This window comes from Ahaetulla prasina, chromosome 1 (genome assembly GCF_028640845.1).
Source record: "Ahaetulla prasina isolate Xishuangbanna chromosome 1, ASM2864084v1, whole genome shotgun sequence".
NCBI classification, from domain to species: Eukaryota; Metazoa; Chordata; class Lepidosauria; order Squamata; family Colubridae; genus Ahaetulla; species Ahaetulla prasina.
The window spans coordinates 2381974-2406751 of NC_080539.1; the positions used below are offsets into that span (position 1 = coordinate 2381974).

At 47.7% G+C, this 24778-nt stretch overlaps 1 protein-coding gene across 4 annotated transcripts in view; it reads right to left on the reverse strand.

The window, feature by feature from the left end:
* Nucleotides 1-991: 991 nt before the first annotated feature.
* SSH2 (slingshot protein phosphatase 2) overlaps nucleotides 992-24778 on the reverse strand; it is a 182665-nt gene continuing 158878 nt past the window's right edge. For all 4 annotated transcript variants that reach the window (XM_058163969.1, XM_058163968.1, XM_058163971.1 and 1 more), the window contains 4 exons: nucleotides 23646-23792; nucleotides 21501-21701; nucleotides 12319-13213; nucleotides 992-8215 (listed from right to left, as the gene is read on the reverse strand). In XM_058163969.1, coding sequence (XP_058019952.1) covers nucleotides 6374-8215; nucleotides 12319-13213; nucleotides 21501-21701; nucleotides 23646-23792 — 3085 coding nt within the window. In that variant the 3' untranslated portion in view covers nucleotides 992-6373. The remainder of the gene's footprint in view (nucleotides 8216-12318; nucleotides 13214-21500; nucleotides 21702-23645; nucleotides 23793-24778) is intronic.

Here is a 24778-nt window from a genome sequence, read left to right on the forward strand (position 1 = left end):
GCAGAGTCAATGGGGGAAGTTGGATTCACTTGTGTGATTCACTTAACAACCACAGCGATTTGCTTAACGGCTGTGTCCAAAAAAGTTCGTAAAATCAAGCATGGCTTACTTCTTAACAACTGCGTTGCTTAGCGATGAAAGTTAACAGTCCCAACTGTGGTCGTAAGTCGAGGACTGTCTGTATTTATGACCCTCGATGGACTTCACCCTCCAGAATTCCTGAGCCAGCGGAGCATTCTGGGAGTTGAAATCCTCCCATTGGAAGGCAAATGATCTTAGTGACACCTTTTCTTGTCTGCCTGATATTTCCAGGTAAATACAATACCAGTGTTAACGGCTTCTGGGTGACACAAAACTGCAACCCACAAAGACACAGCTGGACCCAGATTACGGCTTAGGATGGGGGCAGGAGACCCCTAGAGATAAGATTTGGTTCCTCAAGTCCAACTAGCAATGGGACTCCCATTGGTGGCGGCCAAAGGTGGCCTTAAAATCTTACATTAGTTACGCACGAGAAATAAAATACACAGGCAGAGTCCTCAACTTACAACTGCAAGAGTCCAAAATTTCCATGGCTAAGAGAATTAAATGAATTTTGTCCCCTTTAACGATCTTTCTTGCCACCCGTTAAGGGAGTCACTGCAGTTGTTAAGTGAGTAACACGGTTTTTAAGTGAATCCAGCTTCCCCATTGACTTTGCTGGTCAGAAGGTCGCAAAAGTGGATCACGTAACCTTGGGACGCTGTGACCGTCATAAATGAGAGCCTATTGCCAGGTCTCTGAATTTTGATCTCATGGCCGTGGAGATGCTACAAGTGTGAGAAATGGTCCGAAGTCACTTTTTATAGTGCCCTTGCGACTTCAAATGGTCACTAAGCGAACGGTTGTAAGCCGAGGACTAGCTGTACTCAAAGCCGGGAGGGTTTTGAAGACCTCCAAGGCCCCTTTTCTCCCCCCCTGCCCTGCCCCACTGACGACAAGAGGCTTGCAGTTCTCAAAATAAAAATTTATTCAGTAACAAGAACATCGGGTCAGCCCCCGTCAAGGGTGGGAGTTCACATTTAAAAACAGCCGAGTATCCTTGTGTCCGGGCAGCCTATCTCAGAAGTCCCTGGGAGAGTCAGGGAGCCCCATGGATGGTGGGGGGGAGAAGACAGGATGGAAAGGAAAAAGTGGGGGATGAGCATGGTTTCTCCCCCCCGCACCCGTTTCCCAGTCCTGAAGTTGCTGGGGAGACCCCACCCCACCCCACGTGAGCAGGGGCATGTGGTAGATAAAGAGACCCCCAATTTTCAGATGGCCAGGATGCCTCCCGCAAACCCCCACTTGGAGAAGACCACAGCTTACCCACCCACCCCCGATTCCAAAAGATGGATGGATCACTCCCTGCCAACTGCCACTCGGAGCAACGCCTGTGTCAGGGAGCCTTTGCAAAAATGAATTCTCCCTGGATGAGATGTGCCACACAAACAGCCCTGATGAGAAAGACCCCTCCCCGCACATCCCCCAAAACATCGGGGAGGGGGAGGAAACATGGCAGGGTGGGGTGGTATGCTTCCTTTCCTGCCTGTTGAAGGGGGTCATTTTTTGGTCTGGATAGGTGTCGGAGTGGCCGTTGAGAATCGAGAGGAAGATGGGACTCAGGGTTATGATTTCGGACACCCGTTTTGGGGGGAACGGTAAAGCCCCCCACCTACCCACTCTTGGGTGGTTTTGAAAGGCTGAGGATGCTCAGCTGTTGTGGGGGGGGGACTCACAAAGGGGCTGTGGTAACACAGCTAGAAATGTAGCAGGAGAAGTTGAGTCGCAGCATTTCTCAATTTTGGTCCTTTTAAGAGCTCCCAGAATCCCCCAGAGCCAAGGGGATTCTGGAAGTTGAAGTCCACCACGCCCCTTAAAGGGACCAAAACTGCTGTACTCATTACGTTATCACCGTTCACACTTTCAGTACAGATGGAGCTCACACACCTGCCGAGTGTGTGTGTGTTTGTGTGTCCCGTAAGCATCCATTCTGGCCTCCCCACCCCCAGCAAAACTCTACAAGACAGTACAACGTAAAAATTGAGGGTTGGGGGGGCAAGAAAATGGGGACCACTGGAAGGAGGGGATGCACCCCCCCCCAATCTGCATACCTTCTGAATGCAAAGAGAGGAGCCAGGACAGAAGACCAGAAGAAGAAGAAAATAGCACCCCCATCCCTTAAAGAAAAAAACAAAACAAAACTCAGCAATGCTTCCAATCAGCATGAGTTGTCATCAACATAATGAAAGTTGCAAGCAGACGGCAACAAAGCGCTTAAACAAATGCACAAAGTTTTTCCAGACCTCTTGGTTTTAGATCGTGAGAAAAAAGGAAGGGAATTGGAGGGGGGGGAGAAGCTGTCTCCCCAAGATTGCAGACTTTTGATGCCTGGGACCAGCGGAGTCGGGGGGTGCAACTGAAAGAGAGCAGAGGAATGGAGGGTGCTCCCCTCCCCCAAAAGAGAAATAACCCCCCTCCAAGGAGCTGCAAGGCACACGTTTTGCTTCCAGAAGAGACCCTGACGACGGCTTAAGAAACGGAGGTGAATAATTCGGGGCTCCATGTCCCCTCCCCCCAAAAGACAGACCCACCAATTCTCATTCTTGGGTATAATACACTGGATGGTGCGATCTTAAATTCACCCCCTGCAGGGAAGAAAGGGGCCGCCGAGAAATATAAAATAAAAACAAAACTGTAGGATAGGGAGAGACTCAGACATCTCCGTCTTTTGGCATCAGTGCGAGAAAAAACTGGGAGCTGGTTGAATCCGGTGGGGAGACCCCGAGATCCAATTAATGCCTTCCTTTCTGAAGGATGCAGAAAAATCAAGGATTAATTCTTAAGCAGCCCGGAAATAAACGTCTCCAGCGCAACCACCGATCGGAGAGGGATTTCTGGGTCGGAGAAGAATTCCTGAATTTGCCTCTGCTCCAAAGGGGGGGGGGGAATTTCTCCAGGCAACGCTGGATTTTTGACCCACCCAGGAGCAACGAGGATGATGGATTATGCTGAGGATTTTCATTTCAGCCGGTTCGGACCGATTCAGCCGAACTGGTAGCGGAAATTGCAGGTGGCCCTGCGAGTGGTCCCGACTCTGTGCCATCTTATTTAGTCATTTTTTTTGAGGCCAGGTGCATGTGCGGAAGCACAGATACGGACATTTGAGGCGCGCGCACATTTGCAAACTGGTAGGGAAAATAAGTGAATACCACCCCTGCCTCCACTCCAGTGGTCAGATGGGCTGGAGGTAGTCAAAGAAGGGTCCAGGACAATTCGCCGCAGCCAACTTGCCGTGAGACAATTCCAGGCGGGATAACTCAACGCGATGTTATCCTCCGCCGTTTCTTCGACATTCATTTTTGTTGATGTCATGTTGAAGAAACGGTGGCGGGTATCCTGCATCGCATTGAGTTATCCCGCGCGGAATTGTTTCTCGCGGCAAGTTGGCCGTGGCGAGACGGTCATGCCAGGTTGGCTGTGTGGGCAAGAAGACCACAGCGAATTGTCCCATTCCAGCACAGAGAAGCTCCCACCTCACAATTAAGGGGTGTAGGCATCTAGCTGGGTTTTTTTGGGGGAAAAGGGGTACTTCTGCCAAAACTAACTCTTGACATTCTCTCTACACTACCCCCAAAATCTGTCCAAACTGAGCTACAATGATCTGCTCATCATTCAAGTTAAGACTCAGGAGTGAAGAGACTTTTACGAAAAGGGGGTACAGACCCCCTAAACCTTCCACCGAGGGGCACCCTCCTGATCTGGGAAGTCGATGGAGCATTTCAAGTGCCCTGCTTAAACCTATCATAAGCCCCAAGAGAAGAAGAGCTGGGTGCCCCTTTTCCCAGACAGTTTTGGGGTGCAATCCCCACAGAATGCTCTTCAAATCTCTTTCTGGGCCTCAAGTTTTTGGTCCTGAACTGGTCTAAAGATTTACAGAGCCCAGAAAGGGAATAATAAAAAAAAAATATGCATGACGCAGAAAATACAGATCTTTTGGATGTAGTTTCTTGGCCTTCTAAAGAAATAAACAATTATTTTTTTTCTAAAAAAATGAAACGACAGAGACCGACCGACTGACTCTCCTCGCCCGCCAGGTTTCTAAAAATCCCGATTTTTTTTTGGGCTGCTGTTAAGGAGGAGGAACCCGTTCAGTGCATTAATACACTCCACGCCATTGGAAGTGTTACTGACACACACTTTAGAACGGGGGTCTCCAACCTTGGTAACTTTATGACTCGTGGGCTTCAACGAAGCTGGCTGAGGAATTCTGGGAGTTGAAGTCCACGAGTCATAAAGTTGCCAAGGTCGGAGACCCCTGATTTCAAACACCCTGATTTCCAGAAGGAAAACACAAAAATGGAAAAGGAAAAGGAAGGGACCACATCACACCCACCTCCACGAAGAACACCAGGGAAGGCGACGTTCTTCGGAGGGAACCGACACGAGACAGGTAACCCAACGGGTCGATGAAAAGGCAAAAAAAAAAAAAAAGGACTTTAAAAAAAAGACACACCTCACATGCGTTTTGGCACCAGTTGGCAAAAAAAACACCAAAAAAACAACAACCAAAAAACGAGAAACCTCTACTTTTCAAATGTCTTTTTTTTAAAAAAACAAAGCAGTCGGTAACCATCCGAGAGAAGTTAAAACAGAACAGCCTGATCCTGAAGGGTTGTGCAAATAACGGGAGACAATTCGGTTAAACGGGGTGGGGGAGATGGGGAGGGGGGGGGAAACGGGTTTTCCAGTTTACGGAAGAGATGTTAAATCTTTCGACGTAGAGCAAACGGGGGGGGGGGGGGGAGGATAAAAATCTCCCCCCCACACACACACATCATTTATAACAAGTCCTATTATGTACAGAAACACAAACACGCAAACGCACACACAATATTTCCTCTCCTGCCCCCCGTTTTGGTGACACGAAGCTGGGAGAAGAGGACCAGGAGAAGCTGGGGGTGAACCCTTTACCCTAATTCATTCATATCTGGGCTCTTATCAAAATGGCTTGACGGGGATTCTGGGGGCGGGGGGGGGGGGGAGAGCGGGAAGGCAAGGAGAGACCCCCCCCCCTCACGACCCACAACCCCCCCCCCTTCAAGAGCTTTGCACAGTGGAGAGAAAGGAAACGGAGATGGAGGGCGAGTTTTGAGAAGGCCCACTGTTTTATTCAAGTAACTGGAAGGTCAGATGCCTTTTCGATGCCCGTCTTAAAAGAACACCCGTTCTGGAAAATAAAATAAAATAAAAATTTTTTAAAAAAAGAACAGCCCAATTTTTAAATCCCTCTTTTTTTTGCCGCTCAAAAAGGGAAGGGATTTCTTGGGGAGTTAAGAGAGGTTGTGCTTGTGTACTCGCACGCGGATGTGCGAGAATGCTCCAGAATGACCGCTCTATTGGACAGGCCTTTGGGTAGGTGGGTGGGTGGGTGGGCGCACAGGGGACAGACAGACCCTGCCCTGCCAGCTGCAGAAGTGGGCAGATGTTCCCAAAGGAAGGGGCACCAAGGCTGGGGGGCTGCTTGGGGAAGGAGGGGAGAAAATCGGGGGGGGGGGGGCAAGGCTCGGAGGATTGCCCGCTCCAGCTGACAGCCCTGTGGGGGGAGTGGGGGTTGCACCCCCTACTTAAATACATCAGGATGGTCCTTTTGGGGGCCCACAGAGGGCAGCGTTGTGCAGTTCAGTGGCACTACGGGCACAATATTGTCCTTCTGTGTGGACGACAATGTTGTGGCTTCTACTGGACATCTGAGGGGTGGGGAGCAGAGAGAAATACAAACTTCACAGCTGTTTGGATCCAGGGGCTCCAGGAGGTGAGATTTGGGGGGGCCTCTTGTGAGCCCCCCGCCCAAATTAGCAGACCGGGGCTTTGCTGGCCAACCCTGCAAAGGTGATGACTTGGATGGCGGAAACATAAAACTGGCGGCCTCTGGTTTTGCAAAGAAAGGGTGCTCTTTTAAGACAAAGCTGGAAAAAAAAATAGAGGTAAAATATTTTCATAGGGGAAAAAAAACAACCACCCAATGAAAAACAAAACCGAAATAAAACAACACACAAAAAACGCCACGGGGTCATCTCGCAGTCACTCGCACGAATGGAGGTTGGTGTTTTGTTTTCTTTTTAAATTCGAATTTCAGCCACCTTGAAAATGTACATGCAAAAACGGAGGAACCGTACAAATAAAAGAACAGATATATATATATATATATATATATATATATATATAAAAAAAACAACCTAACTAATAAAGTGCATGTTTCGGTATATATTACATCTGCGAGGGACTGTGAAAAATTTGAAGTGGGGAGGGAGGAGAAAGGGGGAAGAGACGGGAGGGGACACTGAGGCAGGGGTCACATCGTATTATAGACGGGGTTGGTGGTTCGTTTCCGCTCGTTGGATTTTTTTAATTTCCTGGGCAGCCGAGTTCTGGCGGGGGGATTTCGAGCGTGCGTGGCTGGCTGCACCAGGCCGTGGCCCCAAGTCCATGTTTCTTCCGGGGGGCCACAGGTCCGGGTGAAATCTTGGGCGAACTGAGCCAGGGGCCGTTCCACCGGCCGGCTCAGGGCCAGGCACTCCCACAGCTTGACCGGTTCCACCAAATGCCTGGTGGGTTCAGGAGACAGGAGGGTCAGAGAGGAGATGGCCGGATCTGGCGTGGGGATCCGGAGAGATTCCGGTGAGACGAGTCTGGCGCCGGCGGGGAGGCAGCAGCCGCGGGGCAAGTCGTCCTTCAGCGAGCCCAGACAGTCCAGTTTGGCTAAAGACGCCGAGCGTTTCATTTGAGATGGTGCGGTGAGTCCGGCTTGCCGCAGGCGGGATTCCAGTTCTTTCGCCAGCTGCTTGACCAGGCCTGTCCCCTGGCTGCTGTCTTTGGCGCAGCCGTCGCAGCTGGAACGGCGAGGGAGAGAGCAGCGAAGAGGACGGGCTGAGGGGACGCCCGGAGGATTTTTTCCCAGATTGGGGGTCCAGCATGTCCAGGGCAGGAAACCCCTTCCCCTCTCCTCCAGGGAGAAGTGCCCATTTCCAGCATAGCCCCGTGAGGGAGCCGGCTCAGGCTCAGTGCTTGTGCTGTCCTGAGTGACCCCCTCCAGACCGAGACGGTACTTTTGACATGAAGAGGGTGGAGGGGAGTGTCTTGCCTGGTTGGCTGAAGATGAGGGGGTTGCAAGGATGGACGGTGCCCCAGTTTCCCCCTCCTCCTTGTCCATCTGTTTTGAGCTTCCCCAAGAGAAGATGGCTTCGCTGAAGGGGCCGCCTTCCTGTTCTGGTGTCCTGGACAAATCTGGGCTGCATCCAGGAGTCTCCGAGCAGAAAGCAGTGTTGCAGTTTTCATCCACGGTTTTCTCTGGGGTCCGGGCGGTGATAACCTTCTCGACCCCCTCTGTGCCAGGCAAGGCAGGCGTGTATTCGATGATCTCGATTCTCTTGGGGAGGGGGCTGAGCAGAGGAGGTCCCTCGTCACCCTCCATCCAAAGCACCATCCGGTGTTCGCGAGCCACTCCTGGCACCTCCGCAGGGACTTCCGGTGGACGAGAAGGTTCTGACGGCGGTGGTGGTTCGGAGATGGTCCCCGTCTCGGAGCTGCTTCCTGTTCTTGAGACCTCCTTACTTCTCGAGAGCTGGGTCGGCTCCTGAGATGTATCGTCGTTCCTGCTCTTTGCGCCCGGATCGGACTCATTCCGGGAATTCTTCCGGACGGGGAAAAGGACAACTGGAGAAACGTGCTGCAAATCTTGCTGCTCCTGCCGTAGACGCTCTTCAAACTCCAGAGTGGCCCGTCGGACAGAACCGGGACACCATTTGGGCCCAGGGAGGACTCGGACTTCTGTGGGGTCTTCGGCTGAGCCCCTTCCCTCCATGTCTGGCTTAGAAGCGAGCATTGGGGGCAACAAAGACCCTTCGGATTCTGGTTTCAACGGTTCTCGAACAGCTTCTTTTGGGACTGATCCAGCCACATCTGCTGCCTCCTCAGCCTTCCCGAGCTTGCTGTCCAAAATGCAGGTCGCCTCGGCTGGGGTCTCGTGAAGGAGGGTTCTCTTGGGCGTTGGGAGTGGGTTGTTGCCGGTCTCTGCCTTGGTGGGTCCTTGGGATCCCCCCTGATGGATGGACTCAATCTCTGTAATGATCTCTTTGACCGAGACAATGGGGGAATGGGAGCGGATCAGGCCCATGGGAGGCTCTGGTTCCGAGAGCTGAAAAAAATGAGAAAAGAGAAAAAAGAAAGCTTAATTAACAATCCAAAAAATGATTCCATGTCAAATAAGGCCAAATTACATACCGGTAGGCCTTGTCTTATGGCCATTTGTTTACTGACCGTTCAAAGTTATAATGGCAAAAGGGACTTATGACCACTTTTCATACTTACGACAAATTCAGCACCCCCAGGGTCACCTGATCAAAATTCACATGCTTGGCAACTGACTCATATTTATGACTGTTGCGGTGTCCCGGGTCACGCGGTCCCCTTTTGCGACATTCCAACAAGCATAGTTAAGCCCGATTCACTTAACAACCAGGTTACTAACTTAAAAACTGCAGTGATTCACTTAAGAACTGTGGCGAAAAAAAAAAGGTTGCAAAATTCACTTAACAAATGTTTCACTTAGCAACAGAAATTTTGGGCTCAATCGTGGTTATAAGTCGAGGACTGCCTGTATTTATGACGGTAGCAGTATAGATTGTATTTTATGACCCTTTGAGGAGCAAAGTTAATGAGGTTCACTTAACAAGTGTTATGTATTTTACTACCGTATTTCTCTGAAAACACGACTCACCCCAATAATAAGTCCAACCCTAATTTTTTGGGGTGGGCCTAATATTTCCCTTACCCCAAAAATAAGCCCAGCAGGATGGGCGTGGGCAACTGACCTGCTGCAGCTAAAGCCCACTGGCCACTTGGAGCAGCGCAAATACCACTTTTGCCCTTCTCTTTCTGGGCGCAGTGCTTCTGCTTGTGGGACCGCTTCTCCGAAGCCGCCAGTTCCGTGGCCAGCAGCAGCCAACTCAGGAAGCTCAAACTGCCCAAGGAGCTGCTGATTCAGTTCTACAGAGGAATTATTGAGTCTGTCATTTGCACCTCTATAACTGTCTGGTTCGGTTCTGCAACCCAACAAGAAAGACACAGACTTCAGAGGATAATTAGAACTGCAGAAAAAATAATTGCTACCAACCTGCCTTCCATTGAGGCCCTGTATTCTGCACGAATCAAGAAGAGGGCCGTGAAAATATTTACAGATCCCTCACATCCTGGACATAAACTGTTTCAACTCCTACCCTCAAAACGACGCTATAGAGCACTGCACACCAGAACAACTAGACACAAGAACAGTTTTTTCCCGAAGGCCATCACTCTGCTAAACAAATAATTCCCTCAACACTGTCAGACTATTTACTGAATCTGCACTACTATTAATCTTCTCATCGTTCCCATCACCAATCTCTTTCCACTTATGACTGTATGACTATAACTTGTTGCTGGCAATCCTTATGATTTATATTGATATATTGACCATCAATTGTGTTGTAAATGTTGTACCTTGATGAAGGTATCTTTTCTTTTATGTACACTGAGAGCATATGCACCAAGACAAATTCCTTGTGTGTCCAATCACACTTGGCCAATAAAAATTCTATTCTATTCTATTCTATTCTATTCTATTCTATTCTATTCTATTCTATTCTATTCTATTCTATTCTATTCTATTCTATTCTTTTCTTTTTTCCTCTTTTGGGGGGGCTCATGGGAGGCTTTTTGGTGAACGGGAGGAAAATGGGGGCGGGGAATTTTCCTGCCTGTCATCCATCCCTCAAGCTCAGCACCGATGGAGGGAAGGATGGCAGGCAGGAAAATCCCCCTCCCCATTTTCCTCCCGTTCACCAAAAAGCCTCCATCCTAAATGCTGAAGGTTTGGAACGGAGGCGACGGGACGTCCAGCTCACCGAGTCTGGTCCTGCTGCACCTCAAAAAAAAAAATGTAAGACCGCCTCAAAAATGAGCCCAAGACTCGGTCTTATTTTCAGAGAAAGACGGGTAACTGAACAACTGTGGTCGTAACTTGAGGAGTAACCATAAATTCAAAATGTTGACTTTTCAAACCTACAATGGACTTTCTACAGATGACCGGTCTCCAAAGTTATGATCAGATTGGCCTTTATTGCCAACGGTAGTTAAGCGAATCTTCAGTCATTTTATTCGTTTATTTAATTTATTAGATTTATATTGCTGCCTATTCGGCCATGGTGACTCAAGGCGGCTTAGAGAATATTAAAAAAAACCACATTTAAAAACAGTAGAACTCATAAAAAAATCAAATAAATTAATGTAATAAAAACTGGAAGTAAATTGCAAACCACAGTAAAATTTTGTACATCACGGTGGGGCCCTGCAAATGTTGAGCACTTGAAGTGAAGTTATTTGACGATTGTGGGGTGGGGTGGGGAAGAGACGCCGTCAGAACTTCAAATCTGGGTCGTAAGTACAGGTCGGCCTCGACTTACAGCAGTTTGCTTAGTGACCGTTCAAAGTTACAATGGCACTGAAAAAAGTGACTTTGAGGCCATCCCCAATGGTCGCAGGATTCGTATTTGGATGCTCGACAACTGACTCGCGTTTATGACGGTAGCAGTGTCCTGGGATCGTGTGATCGACAAGCAAAATCCATAGGGAAGCCAGGTTCACTTAATGACCGTGTTATTAATTTAACAACGGAAGCGGTACGCTTAAAAAAATGTGGCGAGAAAAGTTTTAAAATGGGGACAAAACTCACTTAATAAACGTCTCACCAACAGAACTTTGGGGCTCAATTGTGGTCATAAGTCAAAGACTACCTGTAATCCTCCCCCCTCCGTGGAAGTAATTTTATCAGAAATCTGAACAGTCGCTAAGTGACTGGTCGTAAGTCAAGGACTCCCTCATCTAGCAAAGAGGGAGAGAGGGGATTCTGGGGAGGGGTTGCCTCCCCCTGAATGGAGCAAGTCTGCCGTCTGCATCCGCGACTACTCCTTGGCCAGCAGATGGCGCCAGCAGCCAAGGGAACTGGGGCGCCTGCCTGCGTGACCCTCCCGGGAGAAGAGGGGTTGTGCTCCACCACACACACACACACACAACAAATTCTGTGGGGTGTGTGTGTCAGGAAAGGGATCCACGTAGCTATTATTCTGGGAGTAAGCTGCAACTTGTGAAGGTATCATCACCAGGAGGAAGAGGAGAAGCTGTGCTAGGACTAGAAGGAAGGAAGGAAGGAAGGAAGGGAGGGAGAAAAAGAGAAAGATTTATCCCTCCCTCCCTCCCTTCCTTCCTTCCTTCCTTCCTTCCTGTCTGTCTATATCTATCTATCTATCTATCTATCTATCTATCTATCTATCTATCTATCTATCTATCTATCTATCTATCTATCTATCTATTTATCTATCTATCTATCTATCTATCTATCTATTTTTCCATCCATCCATCCACCCATCTACCTATCTATCAATCTTTTTTTTTTTTTTTACATTTATACCCCGCCCTTCTCCGAAGACTCAGGGCGGCTTACACTATGTTAAGCAATAGTCTTCATCCTATTTGTATATTATATACAAAGTCAACTTATTGCCCCCCCAACAATCTGGGTCCTCATTTTACCTACCTTATAAAGGATGGAAGGCTGAGTCAACCTTGGGCCTGGTGGGACTTGAACCTGCAATAATTGCAGGCAGCTGTTGTTAATAACAGACTGTTTTAGCAGTCTGCGCCACTCAATATTTTGTCCATCCATTATCTATCTATCTATCTATCTATCTATCTATCTATCTATCTATCTATCTATCTCTTCTCTCTCTCTCTCTCTCTCTCTCTCTCTCTCTGTCATCTATCTATCTATCTATCTATCTATCTATCTCTCTCTCTCTTCTCTCTCTCTCTCTCTCTCTGTCATCTATCCACCCACCTACCCACCTATCTATTTATCAAATTTTTCAACCGCCCATTTTCCTCTGATGGGGCTCTGGGTGATTGGTGTACAATAAAAAACTCCAGGGGGAGGAGATTCCACCGGGTGGAGGCAAAGACAGAGAAGGTTGCCTTCCTGGACCCCCGAGTTTCTATTTCTATTGTCCCCGCAATTATCACTTTAAAATAGGGATCTCCAAACGTGGCCACTTTAAGACTTATGCACTTCAACTCAGCTGGGGAATTCTGGGAGTTGAAGTCCACAAGTCTTAAAGTGGCCAAACTTGGAGACCTCTGCTTTAGAAGGCCCTAGGAGTTATGTGGGGGGGAGAGGCACCCCAACGCCCTCCCCTTCGCCTTAGATACCTTCAGCTGCTCCTCCTCCAGAGACAAGGCCTCCGAGACCTGTGGGGAGCTGCCCGCAGAGGCACTTCGCTGGCCCTGCTCGGTGGGATCGCAAGGCAGCAGCTCCAAGCCTGAGACCCGGGGGGTCCCATTCCTCCCGTTGCCCAGATCTTCCACCTTGGATGATGCCTGCGGCCTCTTCTCCTGCGAGAGCTCCACAAACTTCTCCAAAGCGCTGAAGAAGTCGATCCGATCCGTGCCGAAGTCTCCGGCCGTGGCTGCTTCTTCTTCCTCCTCCTCCTCCTCCTCCTCCTCTTCTTCCTCCTCCTCCTCCTCTTCCTCCGGCTGAGAAAGGTTGGCGGGCGGGCTGGGCGTCTCTCGCAAGCAGGACTCCAACTCTTCCATGGGCACCAGGTGGACGTTCCCGTCGCCGGACTTGAGGGCGTCGTTTTCCAAATCAGACACCGCCAAATCCGGGAACCCGCCGGCCGGTTTCAAGGTACCCCCTTGCTGAAGTAAGGTCTCGGATGGGTTGCAGTTGTCGAGGGGCGATTCGGACTCCGCCGGACAGCAGCCGGACGGGCACCCGTTGAGGTTGTTCAAATTCAGCTGATCTTCCATCTGCTCGGCGTCGAAGTCTCGGGGCGCGATTTGCAACTGGATCACTCTCTCTTTGCCCGGATGGTTCGCCAAAGGCCCGGAGCCCAAATGGCACAGCAAGGCTCCGTGGGGGCTGGCGGCGATCCCCATGGGCACGGGTACCAGGCTGCTGGAAGACTTGTTGTCGGAGATGCGGTCGGCCGAGGTGGTTATTTCCTTTTTGCTGACCTCCATGCCTGACTTGCCGATGGGCTCGTGGTGGTCCGAGAGATCGCTGTCGGAGTGTGACCGCCAGAGTTTGTTGTGACGTTGCTTGCTGTGAAGTGAGAAGGAAAGAAAGAGAGAGAGAGAGGGAGGGAGAGAAAAAGAAGGGAGTTTTTTGAGATGCCCTGAGTCCTTCGGGAGATAGGGCGGTATATAAATTTGAATAAATAAATAAATAAATAAATAAATGTATTTATTTTACACACAGGTAGTGCTCAACTTAAGGAACGCGGTGGCTCAGGGGCTAGGACGCTGAGCGTGTCGATCGAAAGGTCGGCAGCTCAGCGGTTCGAATCCCTAGTGCTGCCGTGTAACGGGGGTGAGCTCCCGTTCCTTGTGCCAGCTTCTGCCAACCTAGCAGTTCGAAAGCAGGTAAAAAAGGCAAGCAGGAAAATAGGGACCACCTTTGGCGGGAAGGGAACAGCGTTCCGTGCGCCTTTGGCGTTGAGTCATGCCGGCCACATGACCACGGAGACGTCTTCGGACAGCGCTGGCTCTTCGGCTTTGAAACGGAGATGAGCAGCGCCCCCTAGAGTCAGGAACAACTAGTACACATGTGCAAGGGGAACCTCTACCTTTAGTGCTCAACTTACAGTCATTTCTTTAGGGGCTGTTTGAAGTTACGACAGAACTCCCCCCCCAAAAAATGACTTTATACCAGGGGGGATAAAAATTGATGATTTTTTTTTAAACATCGGATTTTTAAAATTTAAATCAGATTTTTTTTAATTTTTATCAAATTTATTTTAATATAATGCTTTTGGAGTAAAAAAAAAATCTACCTAAAGATAGCTTTCTATTTAAGATATATATTAATAATTTAGTTTATTCAACACGGATCGGAGCTTAGTTATGTAGCGTGAGGCTGTATATTCTGCGATATTTACATTTTTGGCAAACCCCTTCGATGGAGCCAAGCTCTGCAAGATGAGATAACCATGCACTCTAAAGAGGAAACCTTCGTTCTGTTTGCAAATCGTCATATTAAAGATTCTAAACTGCCGGCACGAAGGAGTCCTAACATTGAAAGGGCACCTGGCATTTCAGATCCATCCGGGCAGCAGTGCCTGTGAGCGGGTATCCACTCCCCTGTTGCCCGCCACTCACCTTTGTTGCGTCTCTTCCGCATCACCAGCCATCCCATTAAAGTTAGTTGGACTGTCAGTGAATCAGCAGAGGGTCAGAAACGACAGCTGCTCTTTAAAAATTAAGATTTAAATCAAGGGGTCTCCAACCTTGGCAACTTTAAGACTTGTGGACTTCAACTCCCAGAACCCCCCAGCCAGCAAAGCGGGCTGAGGAATTCTGGGAATTGAAGTCCACAAGTCTTAAAGTTGCCAAGGTTGGAGACCCCTGATTTAAATCAACTTGATTTAAATCAAATCCACCCTTTGTACAGTTGTTCGCACGTACGATGCTTGCAACATCCCCGGGGTCTCTGGTGGCTCAACAGACTAATGCAGTCTGTTATTAATAGCAGCTGCTTGCAATTACTGCAGGTTCAAGTCCCACCAGGCCCAAGGTCGACTCAGCCTTCCATCCTTTATAAGGTAGGTAAAATGAGGACCCAGATTGTTGGGGGGGCAATAAAAGTTGACTTTGTATATAATATACAAATGGATGAAGACTCTTGCTTGACATAGTGTAAGCCGCCCTGAGTCTTCGGAGAAGGGCGGGATATAAATGCAAATAAATAAAAAAGAAGAAGGAGTTTTGAGATGCCCTGAGTCCTTCGGGAGATAGGGCGGTATATAAATTTGAATAAATAAATAAATAAATAAATAAATGTATTTATTTTACACACAGGTAGTGCTCAACTTAAGGAACGCGGTGGCTCAGGGGCTAGGACGCTGAGCGTGTCGATCGAAAGGTCGGCAGCTCAGCGGTTCGAATCCCTAGTGCTGCCGTGTAACGGGGGTGAGCTCCCGTTCCTTGTCCCAGCTTCTGCCAACCTAGCAGTTCGAAAGCAGGTAAAAAAGGCAAGCAGAAAAATAGGGACCACCTTTGGCGGGAAGGGAACAGCGTTCCGTGCGCCTTTGGCGTTGAGTCATGCCGGCCACATGACCACGGAGACGTCTTTGGACAGCGCTGGCTCTTCGGCTTTGAAACGGAGATGAGCAGCGCCCCCTAGAGTCGGGAACGACTAGTACACATGTGCAAGGGAAACTTTTACCTTTAGTGCTCAACTTACAGTCATTTCTTTAGGGGCTGTTTGAAGTTACGACAGAATTCCCCCCCCCAAAAAAATGACTTTATACCAGGGTGGATAAAAATTGATGATTTTTTTTTAAACATCGGATTTTTAAAATTTAAATCAGATTTTTTTTAATTTTTATCAAATTTATTTTAATATAATGCTTTTGGAGTAAAAAAAAAATCTACCTAAAGATAGCTTTCTATTTAAGATATATATTAATAATTTAGTTTATTCAACACGGATCTGAGCTTAGTTATGTAGCGTGAGGCTGTATATTCTGCGATATTTACATTTTTGGCAAACCCCTTCGATGGAGCCAAGCTCTGCAAGATGAGATAACATGCACTCTAAAGAGGAAACCTTCGTTCTGTTTGCAAATCGTCATATTAAAGATTCTAAACTGCCGGCACGAAGGAGTCCTTACATTGAAAGGGCACCTGGCATTTCAGATCCATCCGGGCAGCAGTGCCTGTGAGCAGGTATCCTCTCACCTGTTGCCCACCACTCACCTTGTTGCGTCTCATCACCAGCCATCCCATTAAAGTTAGTTGGACTGTCAGTGAATCAGCAGAGGGTCAGAAACAACAGCTGCTCTTTAAAAATTAAGATTTAAATCAAGGGTCTCCAACCTTGGCAACTTTAAGACTTGTGGACTTCAACTCCCAGAATCCCTCAGCCAGCAAAGCTGGCTGAGGAATTCTGGGAATTGAAGTCCACAAGTCTTAAAGTTGCCAAGGTTGTAGACCCCTGATTTAAATCAACTTGATTTAAATCAAATCCACCCTTTGTATAGTTGTTCGCACGTACGATGCTTGCAACATCCCCGGGGTCTCTGGTGGCTCAACAGACTAATGCAGTCTGTTATTAATAGCAGCTGCTTGCAATTACTGCAGGTTCAAGTCCCACCAGGCCCAAGGTCGACTCAGCCTTCCATCCTTTATAAGGTAGGTAAAATGAGGACCCAGATTGTTGGGGGGGCAATAAAAGTTGACTTTGTATATAATATACAAATGGATGAAGACTCTTGCTTGACATAGTGTAAGCCGCTCTGAGTCTTCGGAGAAGGGCGGGATATAAATGCAAATAAATAAAAAAGAAGAAGGAGGGAGGGAGGGAAGGAAGGAAGGAAGGAAGGAGGGAAAGAAAGAAGGAAGAAGAAAGAGGAGGGAGGAAGGAGGGAGGGAAGGAAGGAAGGAGGAAAGGAAGGAAGGAAGGAGACAGAGAGGAGGGAGGAAGGAAGGAAGAAGAAAGAGGAGGGAGGAAGGAGGGAGGGAAGGAAGGAAGGAGGAAAAGAAGGAAGGAGGAAAGGAAGGAAGGAAGGAGACAGAGAGGAGGGAGGAAGGAAGGAAGAAGAAACAGGAGGGAGGAAGGAGGGAGGGAAGGAAGGAAGGAGGAAAGGAAGGAAGAAGAAAGGAGGGAGGAAAGAAGGGCCTCTGATGGCTCAACAGGCTAATGCAGTCTGTTATTAACAGCAGCTGCTTGCAATTACTGCAGGTTCAAGCCCCACCAGGCCCAAGGTTGACTCAGCCTTCCATCCTTTATAAGGTAGGTAAAATGAGGACCCAGATTTGTTGGGGACAATAAAAGTTGACTTTGTATATAATATACAAATGGATGAAGACTATTGCTTGACATAGTGTAAGCCGCCCTCAGTCTTCAGAGAAGGGCGGGATATAAATGCAAATAAATAAAAAAAAAATAGGGTCACATGATCCAAATTCGGACATTTGGCAACTGGCATAGACAGGTAATCCTCGACGTACAACAATTCGTTTAGTGACAATTCACAGTTTCAACGGCGCTGAAGAAAGGGACTTACGGTCTGGACTTACGACGGTCGGAGTGTCCCGGGGTCACGTGATCCCCTTTTGTGACCTTCTAACAAGCCAAGTCAATGCGGAAGCCTGATTCATTTAACAACTGTGGGTCTCACTTAACAGCTGCAATGATTCGCGTAATAACGGTGGCAAGGAAAGTCGTAAGATGGGGCAAAACAAATATTTCACTTACCAAGAGGAATGTTGGGCTCAGTTGTGGTCATAAGTCAAGGACTACCTGTATTTATGACGGTAGCAATATCCCGGGGGTTATGTGACCTCATTTTACGACCCTCCGATGAGCAAAGTTCATGAGATCCACTTAACAACTATGTTATTAACTATAGGGAGTCACTTCTTAGCAACGGTGGCAGGAAAGACCGCCGAATGGGGGCAAAGCTCACTTAACAACGGTCTCGCTTAGCAACATACATCTGGGGCTCAATGGCAGTCGTAAGCCGAGGACTTCCTATACACCTCTGAATGAGATATGGAAGGGGAAGAAATATTACGCAAGCTTTTTGGACCCTTGAGCAAGGAGAGGTGAAGGAGAAAAACACGACGGACGTGATCCGCTCAGGATCAACACCCAAAGCCTCCAGAGATCAGGTTGCTTGGGGCATTGGAGACCCAGAGGGTGTCTGTCCCTTTAGTGGGCACTCTGTCCCGGTCACACGCTCTGGCCACCGGTCAGCTGCCGGTCCTATTTGGCCATCTGTTCCCAGGAACAGTGCGAGAAAAACATGCATGTAATCTCCTGCGGCCACCAGCCATGACCAGGGGAAGGGTCACTCGAGGCAGCAGGGCCCTTTGGCCAGAAGGGCACTTCACATCATTGAACAACCGGTTCGGCCAGAATTGAAAATGTGAGCGACTTGCGCTGCGTCAAAAAATGCGACGATTTGCATAGGACGGGATAGCTTCGCTCGCGTGCGCGCTGCGTCAAAAACACGGCGATTGTATAAGACGGGATAACGCTGCGGGGGGAGGGGAGGGACGGGACAGGCCCCGTCGCTGGCCGTAACTACCGGTTTGCCCGAACCGGTTGGAACCGGCTGAATCCCACCCACTGCCTTTGTGCTTTGTTTCAAGAGGCAACGGGACTTTTTTTTTGGTTTTTCTTCGAAGACGTTTCGCTTCTTCTCAGCAAAAGAAGCTTCTTCTGCTCTGACCAGATAGTGGGGAAGGATTTATATTCCTTGTGGACAGCTGGTCATTTGTGTCCTTTTGGCTGTTTTCCCTTGTTATTCGCCGCAAAGAGTTATCTGTTGAGAGAGCAAATGCTTTGGGAGACGTCGGTTCCAGTATTTCTGGGCTTCCACACCCAGGGCGCCTCTCTTTCTTTATAAGGCCTCGGCAAGACCACACTTGGAATAACACGTCCAATTTTGGTCGCCACGATATAAAAAAGATGCCGAGACTCTGGAAAGAGTGCAGAGAAGAGCAACCAAGAGGATCAGGGGACTGGAGGTTAACACATATGAAGAACCATCCCTGGAATTGGGGTCAACCTCTTTTCCAAAGCACCAGAAGGCAAGACAAGAAGCAACAGATGGAAACTAATCCAGAAGAGAAGCAACCTGGAACTAAGGAAGAATTTCCTAACAGTGAGGACAATTAACCAGTGGAACAGTTTGCCACCAGATAGTGGGGAAGGATTTATATTCCTTGTGGACAGCTGGTCATTTGTGTCCTTTTGGCTGTTTTCCTTGTTATTCGCCGCAAAGAGTTATCTGTTGAGAGAGCAAATGCTTTGGGAGATGTTATACCCTGTATTTTGCTCTGGGAAGTCTGGGGGAGGGGGGTTGGGAAAAGTGGGAGGGGAAGGAGGAGATATTTGTTAAAATTTTGTAAAACTTTTATAATAAGATCTTCTGGAAAGAGTGCAGAGAAGAGCAACCAAGAGGATCAGGGGACTGGAGGTTAACACATATGAAGAACCATCCCTGGAATTGGGGTCAACCTCTTTTCCAAAGCACCAGAAGGCAAGACAAGAAGCAACAGATGGAAACTAATCCAGAAGAGAAGCAACCTGGAACTAAGGAAGAATTTCCTAACAGTGAGGACAATTAACCAGTGGAACAGTTTGCCACCAGAAGTTGCGGCTGCTCCATCACCGGAGGCTTTTTAAGAGAGGTTGGACAACCTCCTTTTGTCTGGAATGGTGTAGACCAGGGGTCTGCAACCTTAAACACCCAAAGAGCCATTTGGACCCGTTTCCCACAGAAAAGAAAACACAGGGAGCCACAAAACCCTTCCCGGGCCTGACTATTTCTTGAACGGCCACAAAACTAGCATATGTAATTGAATTAAACGTTCTGTTTTCTTCTGAAACTTGTTCTGTCCCCCCCTCGCCTCAGTCCGAGCGATGACTTAATTAGCCGGCAACTATCAGCTCTGGCAGCAAACTAGGGAGTGTCTGCCAAGTGTCTCTTTTATCTCCCTCGATGACGATGAGTCACCCAGGAACAAACAGTACCTCAGCTCTTAGTTAAGCAGTTGATTTGCCTGCTACGAAGAGGCATAGCAGCCCTTGCTGCTTTTATATCCTGTGGGGTGTGGCTCCGTGACACAGCACTTCCTAGGCTTGCCCCCCCACTGCTTCTGTTGTTCCCGCCTCTCCTGCCTACAAAACCTGTTATTAACACAGCTGTTTGCAATTACTGCAAGTTCAAGTCCCACCAGGCCCAAGGTTGACTCAGCCTTCCATCCTTTATAAGGTAGGTAAAATGAGGACCCAGATTGTTGGGGACAATAAAAGTTGACTTTGTATATAATATACAAATGGATGAGACTATTGCTTAACACAGTGTAAGCCGCCCTGAGTCTTCGGAGAAGGGCGGGATATAAATTCAAATAAAAAAAAATAATAAAAAAAAACAAACCAAAAAAAAACCTAGGGTCCAGCCAGGCCTGATTGCCATCAGCTGGATCTGGAGGCGTGGCCTGGGGGGGGAAAGAGTCAGGAGACGGAGGCCTCGTTATCTCCTCCACCTGGCCTGCTTATGGCTCCTGGAGCTGAGCCAGGGAAGCCGGTGCTCCAGAGTTAAGTCCTGACGGCCCTTCCCCCTCACTTTCCGAGTCACCTTCTGGCAGGGGGCCTGGCTCGGGGGGTGTAGACACAACAAAACTTTTCTTTTCTTGGATTTATCCATGGTTGGCCTACGGGGGGCTGAAAAGCTCAATAAATCACGTGCCGGCGCCCATTGGCGGTTGTGACTCATATTTTGAGCGAGAGGGAGCCGCAGCAGAGGGGTGAAAGAGCCACATGTGGCTCCCGAGCCGCACGTTGCTGACCCCTGGTGTAGAGTCTCCTGTTTGAGCAGCGGGGTGGACGTGCCTTCTCTCCCTCCTTCATAGGTGCCCTCTCTCCCTCCTTCACAGCGGCCGCACTGAGCTTGGCCAAACTGCAAGTCCATCTCTTGCCCGTTTCAAATTCCTTCCCTTCGGTCTCGTTTCTGGCCAGTTGTTGCTTCAAAACACACTTTCGAAACCCCCTGAAATTCAACCTCCAGGCATCTGACAGCCACGTGGCTGGAAACGGGGATTCTTGTCATTGAAAAGACAAAACAGGTTGCCAAAGATTGCGGCTGGCTCCCGTTGCAAACACAAGCCTGAGGGGTTTGCATGAGAAATAGCGGAAGAACAACAACAGAATAACAGGAGGGAAGGGACCTTGGAGGTCTTCTAGTCCAACCCCATACTCGAGGACAGCCCTACACAGATCGTCCTCTACTTGTGACCGCAATGGAGCCCCAAAATTCTATTTGCTTATTCATTTAAGACAGTTCTTAAATGAGTTTTGCCTCCTTTCCCGTCACCGTCGTTAAGTGAACCACTGCAGTACTTCACTTAGCAAACACGGTCGTTAAGTAAATCTGGCTTCCCCTGTTGGCTTTGCTTGTCAGAAGGTCACAAAAGGGGTTCGCAGGACACTGTGACCGTCATAAATACGAGTCAGCTGCCAGGACTTAGGGGTTATAGGCAGTCCTCAGCTTAGGACGGCAACGGAGCTCAACATTTCCCTTGCTGAGCGAGACAGTCGATAAGTAAGCTTTGACCCATTTTACGACAGTTGTTAAGTGAATCCAGCTTCCCCCATTAGCTTTGCTTGTCAGAAGGTCGCCAAAGGGGATCCCGGGAATGCTGCGACTGTCGTAAGTACGAGTCAGTGGCCGAGTGCCTGAATTTTCATCACAGGACCGTGGGGATGCTGCAACGGTCGTAAGTGTGAAACACGGTCCCTTTTTTTTCAGTGCAGTTGTAAACTTAGAGCAGTCACTAAATGAACAGGGGGCCCCCAGGGGTCGGCAGCCTGGACCCACCTGGCCAGGAGGATGCCCTGGTATTCTTCCAGCTGGCGCATGAAGCTGGGGTTGGGCTTGGTGACGCTGCGGCGCTCCTTCACGTAGTCGTAGGCCCGGTCGAGGTTCCAGCCGTACTCCTTCATGGCGTAGGCAATCACGGTGGAGGCCGACCGGCTGACCCCCATCTTGCAGTGGACTAGACACTTGGAGCCGTTCTTCCTAGGAGGGGATCGGCAGGCAGATAGTTGCAGGAGGGAGGAAAGAGAAGAGGGGGTCCCCAGACCCAGAAGGTGGTGCACACACATTTCCTTGCAATGCATCATGTTCACAAGGACGGACGGTTCTGACTGCTGCCCTGCATCTGTCCTTTTATCTACCATCCATCCATCCATCCATCTATCTCATCTATCTACCCATCCATCCATCCATCCATCCATCCATCCATCCATCCATCCACCTACCTATCCATCTGTATTCTGTCCATCCATTATCTATGTCTGTCTATCTATCCATCCATCCACCTATCTATCCATCCATCTATATTCTGTCCATCCATTATCTATCTATCTATCTATCTATCCATCCACCCACCTATCTATCCATTATCTATCTATCTATCCATCCATCCATCCCTCTACCTACCTATCAATCTATATTCTGTCCATCCATTATCTGTCTGTCTGTCTGTCTACCTATCTATCCATCCATCCATCCATCCATCCACCTATCTATCCATTATCTATCTATCTATCTATCTATCTATCTATCTATCTATCTATCTATCTATCTATCTATCTATCTATCCATCCATCCATTCAGCCATCTATCTATCTATCTGTCTATCTGTCTCTATCTATCTATCTATCATCTTTCTATCATCTATCTATCTATCTATCATCCATCTATCTATCATCTATCTATCTGTCCATCCATCTATATCTATCCATCTATCTATCATCCATCTATCCATCTGTATTCTGTCCATCCATTATCTATGTCTGTCTGTCTGTCTATCTATCCATCCATCCACCTATCTATCCATCCACCTATATTCTGTCCATCCATTATCTGTCTGTCTGTCTGTCTGTCTGTCTCTCTATCTATCTATCCATCCATCCATTCCTCTACCTACCTATCCATCTATATTCTGTCCATCCATTATCTATCTATCTATCTATCTATCTATCTATCTATCTATCTATCTATCTATCTATCCATCCATCCACCTACCTATCCATCTGTATTCTGTCCATCCATTATCTATCTATCTATCTATCTATCTATCTATCTATCTATCTATCTATCTATCCATCCACCCATTCATCTATCCATCCATCCATCCATCCATCCATCCATCCATCCATCCATCCATCCATCCATCCCTCTACCTACCTATCCATCTATATTCTGTCCATCCATTATCTATCTATCTATCTATCTATCTATCTATCTATCTATCTATCTATCCATCCATCCATCCACCTACCTATCCATCTGTATTCTGTCCATCCATTATCTCTCTCTCTCTCTCATCTATCCATCCATCCATCCACCCACCCATCCATCCATCCATCCATCTATATTCTGTCCATCCATTATCTATCTATCCATCCATCCATCTACAGTATCTATCTATCATCTTTGTCTCTACCTACCTACTTACCTACCTACCTAACCTCTCTCTTTCATTTGTCTATCTATCTGTCCACCTATTTTCCCATTTTGACCACATTCTAGGGACGCCCCTTCTAGGCAGAAAAGCAGGACCGAAATCTACCAACTTATTGCACCTAGAGGCTTCAGTGGCAAAAGTGAGGGATCAGCACTCCAAGCCTTGGGCCACTAAGTCACAGGGATTCTCTTAACCCCCTTTAAGCCAGCAAAGAAGAACTTCATTTTCTCCTCCTCCTGCTTCTAATCACAGTGAATGCTGGTTTCATATAGATAGCCGTTTGCTGCGGTTTAGCTTCACCAGGCTCTTCTAACAGGCAACTTGGAGGCCTCTAGACTTCAACTCCCAGAATTCCTCAGCCAGCCAGAAGGGCTCAGGCATTCTGGGAGTTGCTCCAACCCTGTTCTTGAAATATCCTGTGCTGCCAAATGAGTTGAGACAACCACGAGAAGCCAAATGAAATGTGGACCCAAAAGAAAAAGGGGACTCACTTTGCTTTGGAGATGAATTTGTAGGTGTCGTTCCAGTAAGCCAGCAAATCCGTCGCTTCTTCGTCGTAAACTCGGATATTGTGGTATTCGAAAACTCCCGGGAAGAAATTATCGATCTCACGAGTGACGTTCAGAATATACCGCACCCTGCAGGGAAATTGGAGCAGTTTTATATTCTTTGTTTATATCCCACCTTTATTATTTAAACAAGGATAGAATAGAAAATAATAGAATAGAATTAAATTAGAATTAAATTAGAATTAGGATATAGAATAGAATAGAATAGAATAGAATAGAATAGAATAGAATAGAATTAGGATAAAGAATAGAAGAGAAGAGAAGAGAAGAGAATTAAGTCTGCACTACTATCAATCTTCTCATCATTCCAACCACCCATCTCCTTCCACTAATGACTGTATGACTAACTTTGTTGTTTGTATCCTTATGATTTATGTTGACTGTTTCCTAATATGATTTCGTTGCTTATTTGTACCCTATGACTATCATTAAGTGTTGTACCTTATGATTCTTGACGAATGTATCTTTTCTTTTATGTACACTGAGAGCAGATGCACCAAAGACAAATTCCTTGTGTGTCCAATCACACTTGGCCAATAAAAAATTCTATTCTATTCTATTAAATTAGAATTAGAATAAAGAATAGAATAGAACAGAACAGAATTAAATTAGAATTAGGAAAAAGAATAGAATAGAATTAAATTAGAATTAGAATTAAGAATAGAATAGAATAGAATAACAGAGTTGGAAGGGACCTTGGAGGTCTTCTAGTCCAACCCACTGCTCAGGCTGGAAAACCCCTTTACGAACATATCCAACACACCTTCCTCCTCTTTTTCCCACGCAACAACCGCCCTGTGAGGTGGGTTGGGCCGAGTGAGAGGGGCTGGCTCACTGCCACCTAACTGGCTTTCATGGTTTAGATAGGACTAGAACTCCCGGTCTCCTGCTTTCCAGCCTGGTGCCTTCCTTAATCTCCAGACCAAACTAACAATCCTCAATTTACAATCGCAATTCAGAGCAGAATTTCCATTGCTAACCGAAGCAGTTATTGAGTGAGCCAGGCTCAAGTTTATGGCTTTTGCCATGGTAAAAGCAGATCACCAGGACACAGT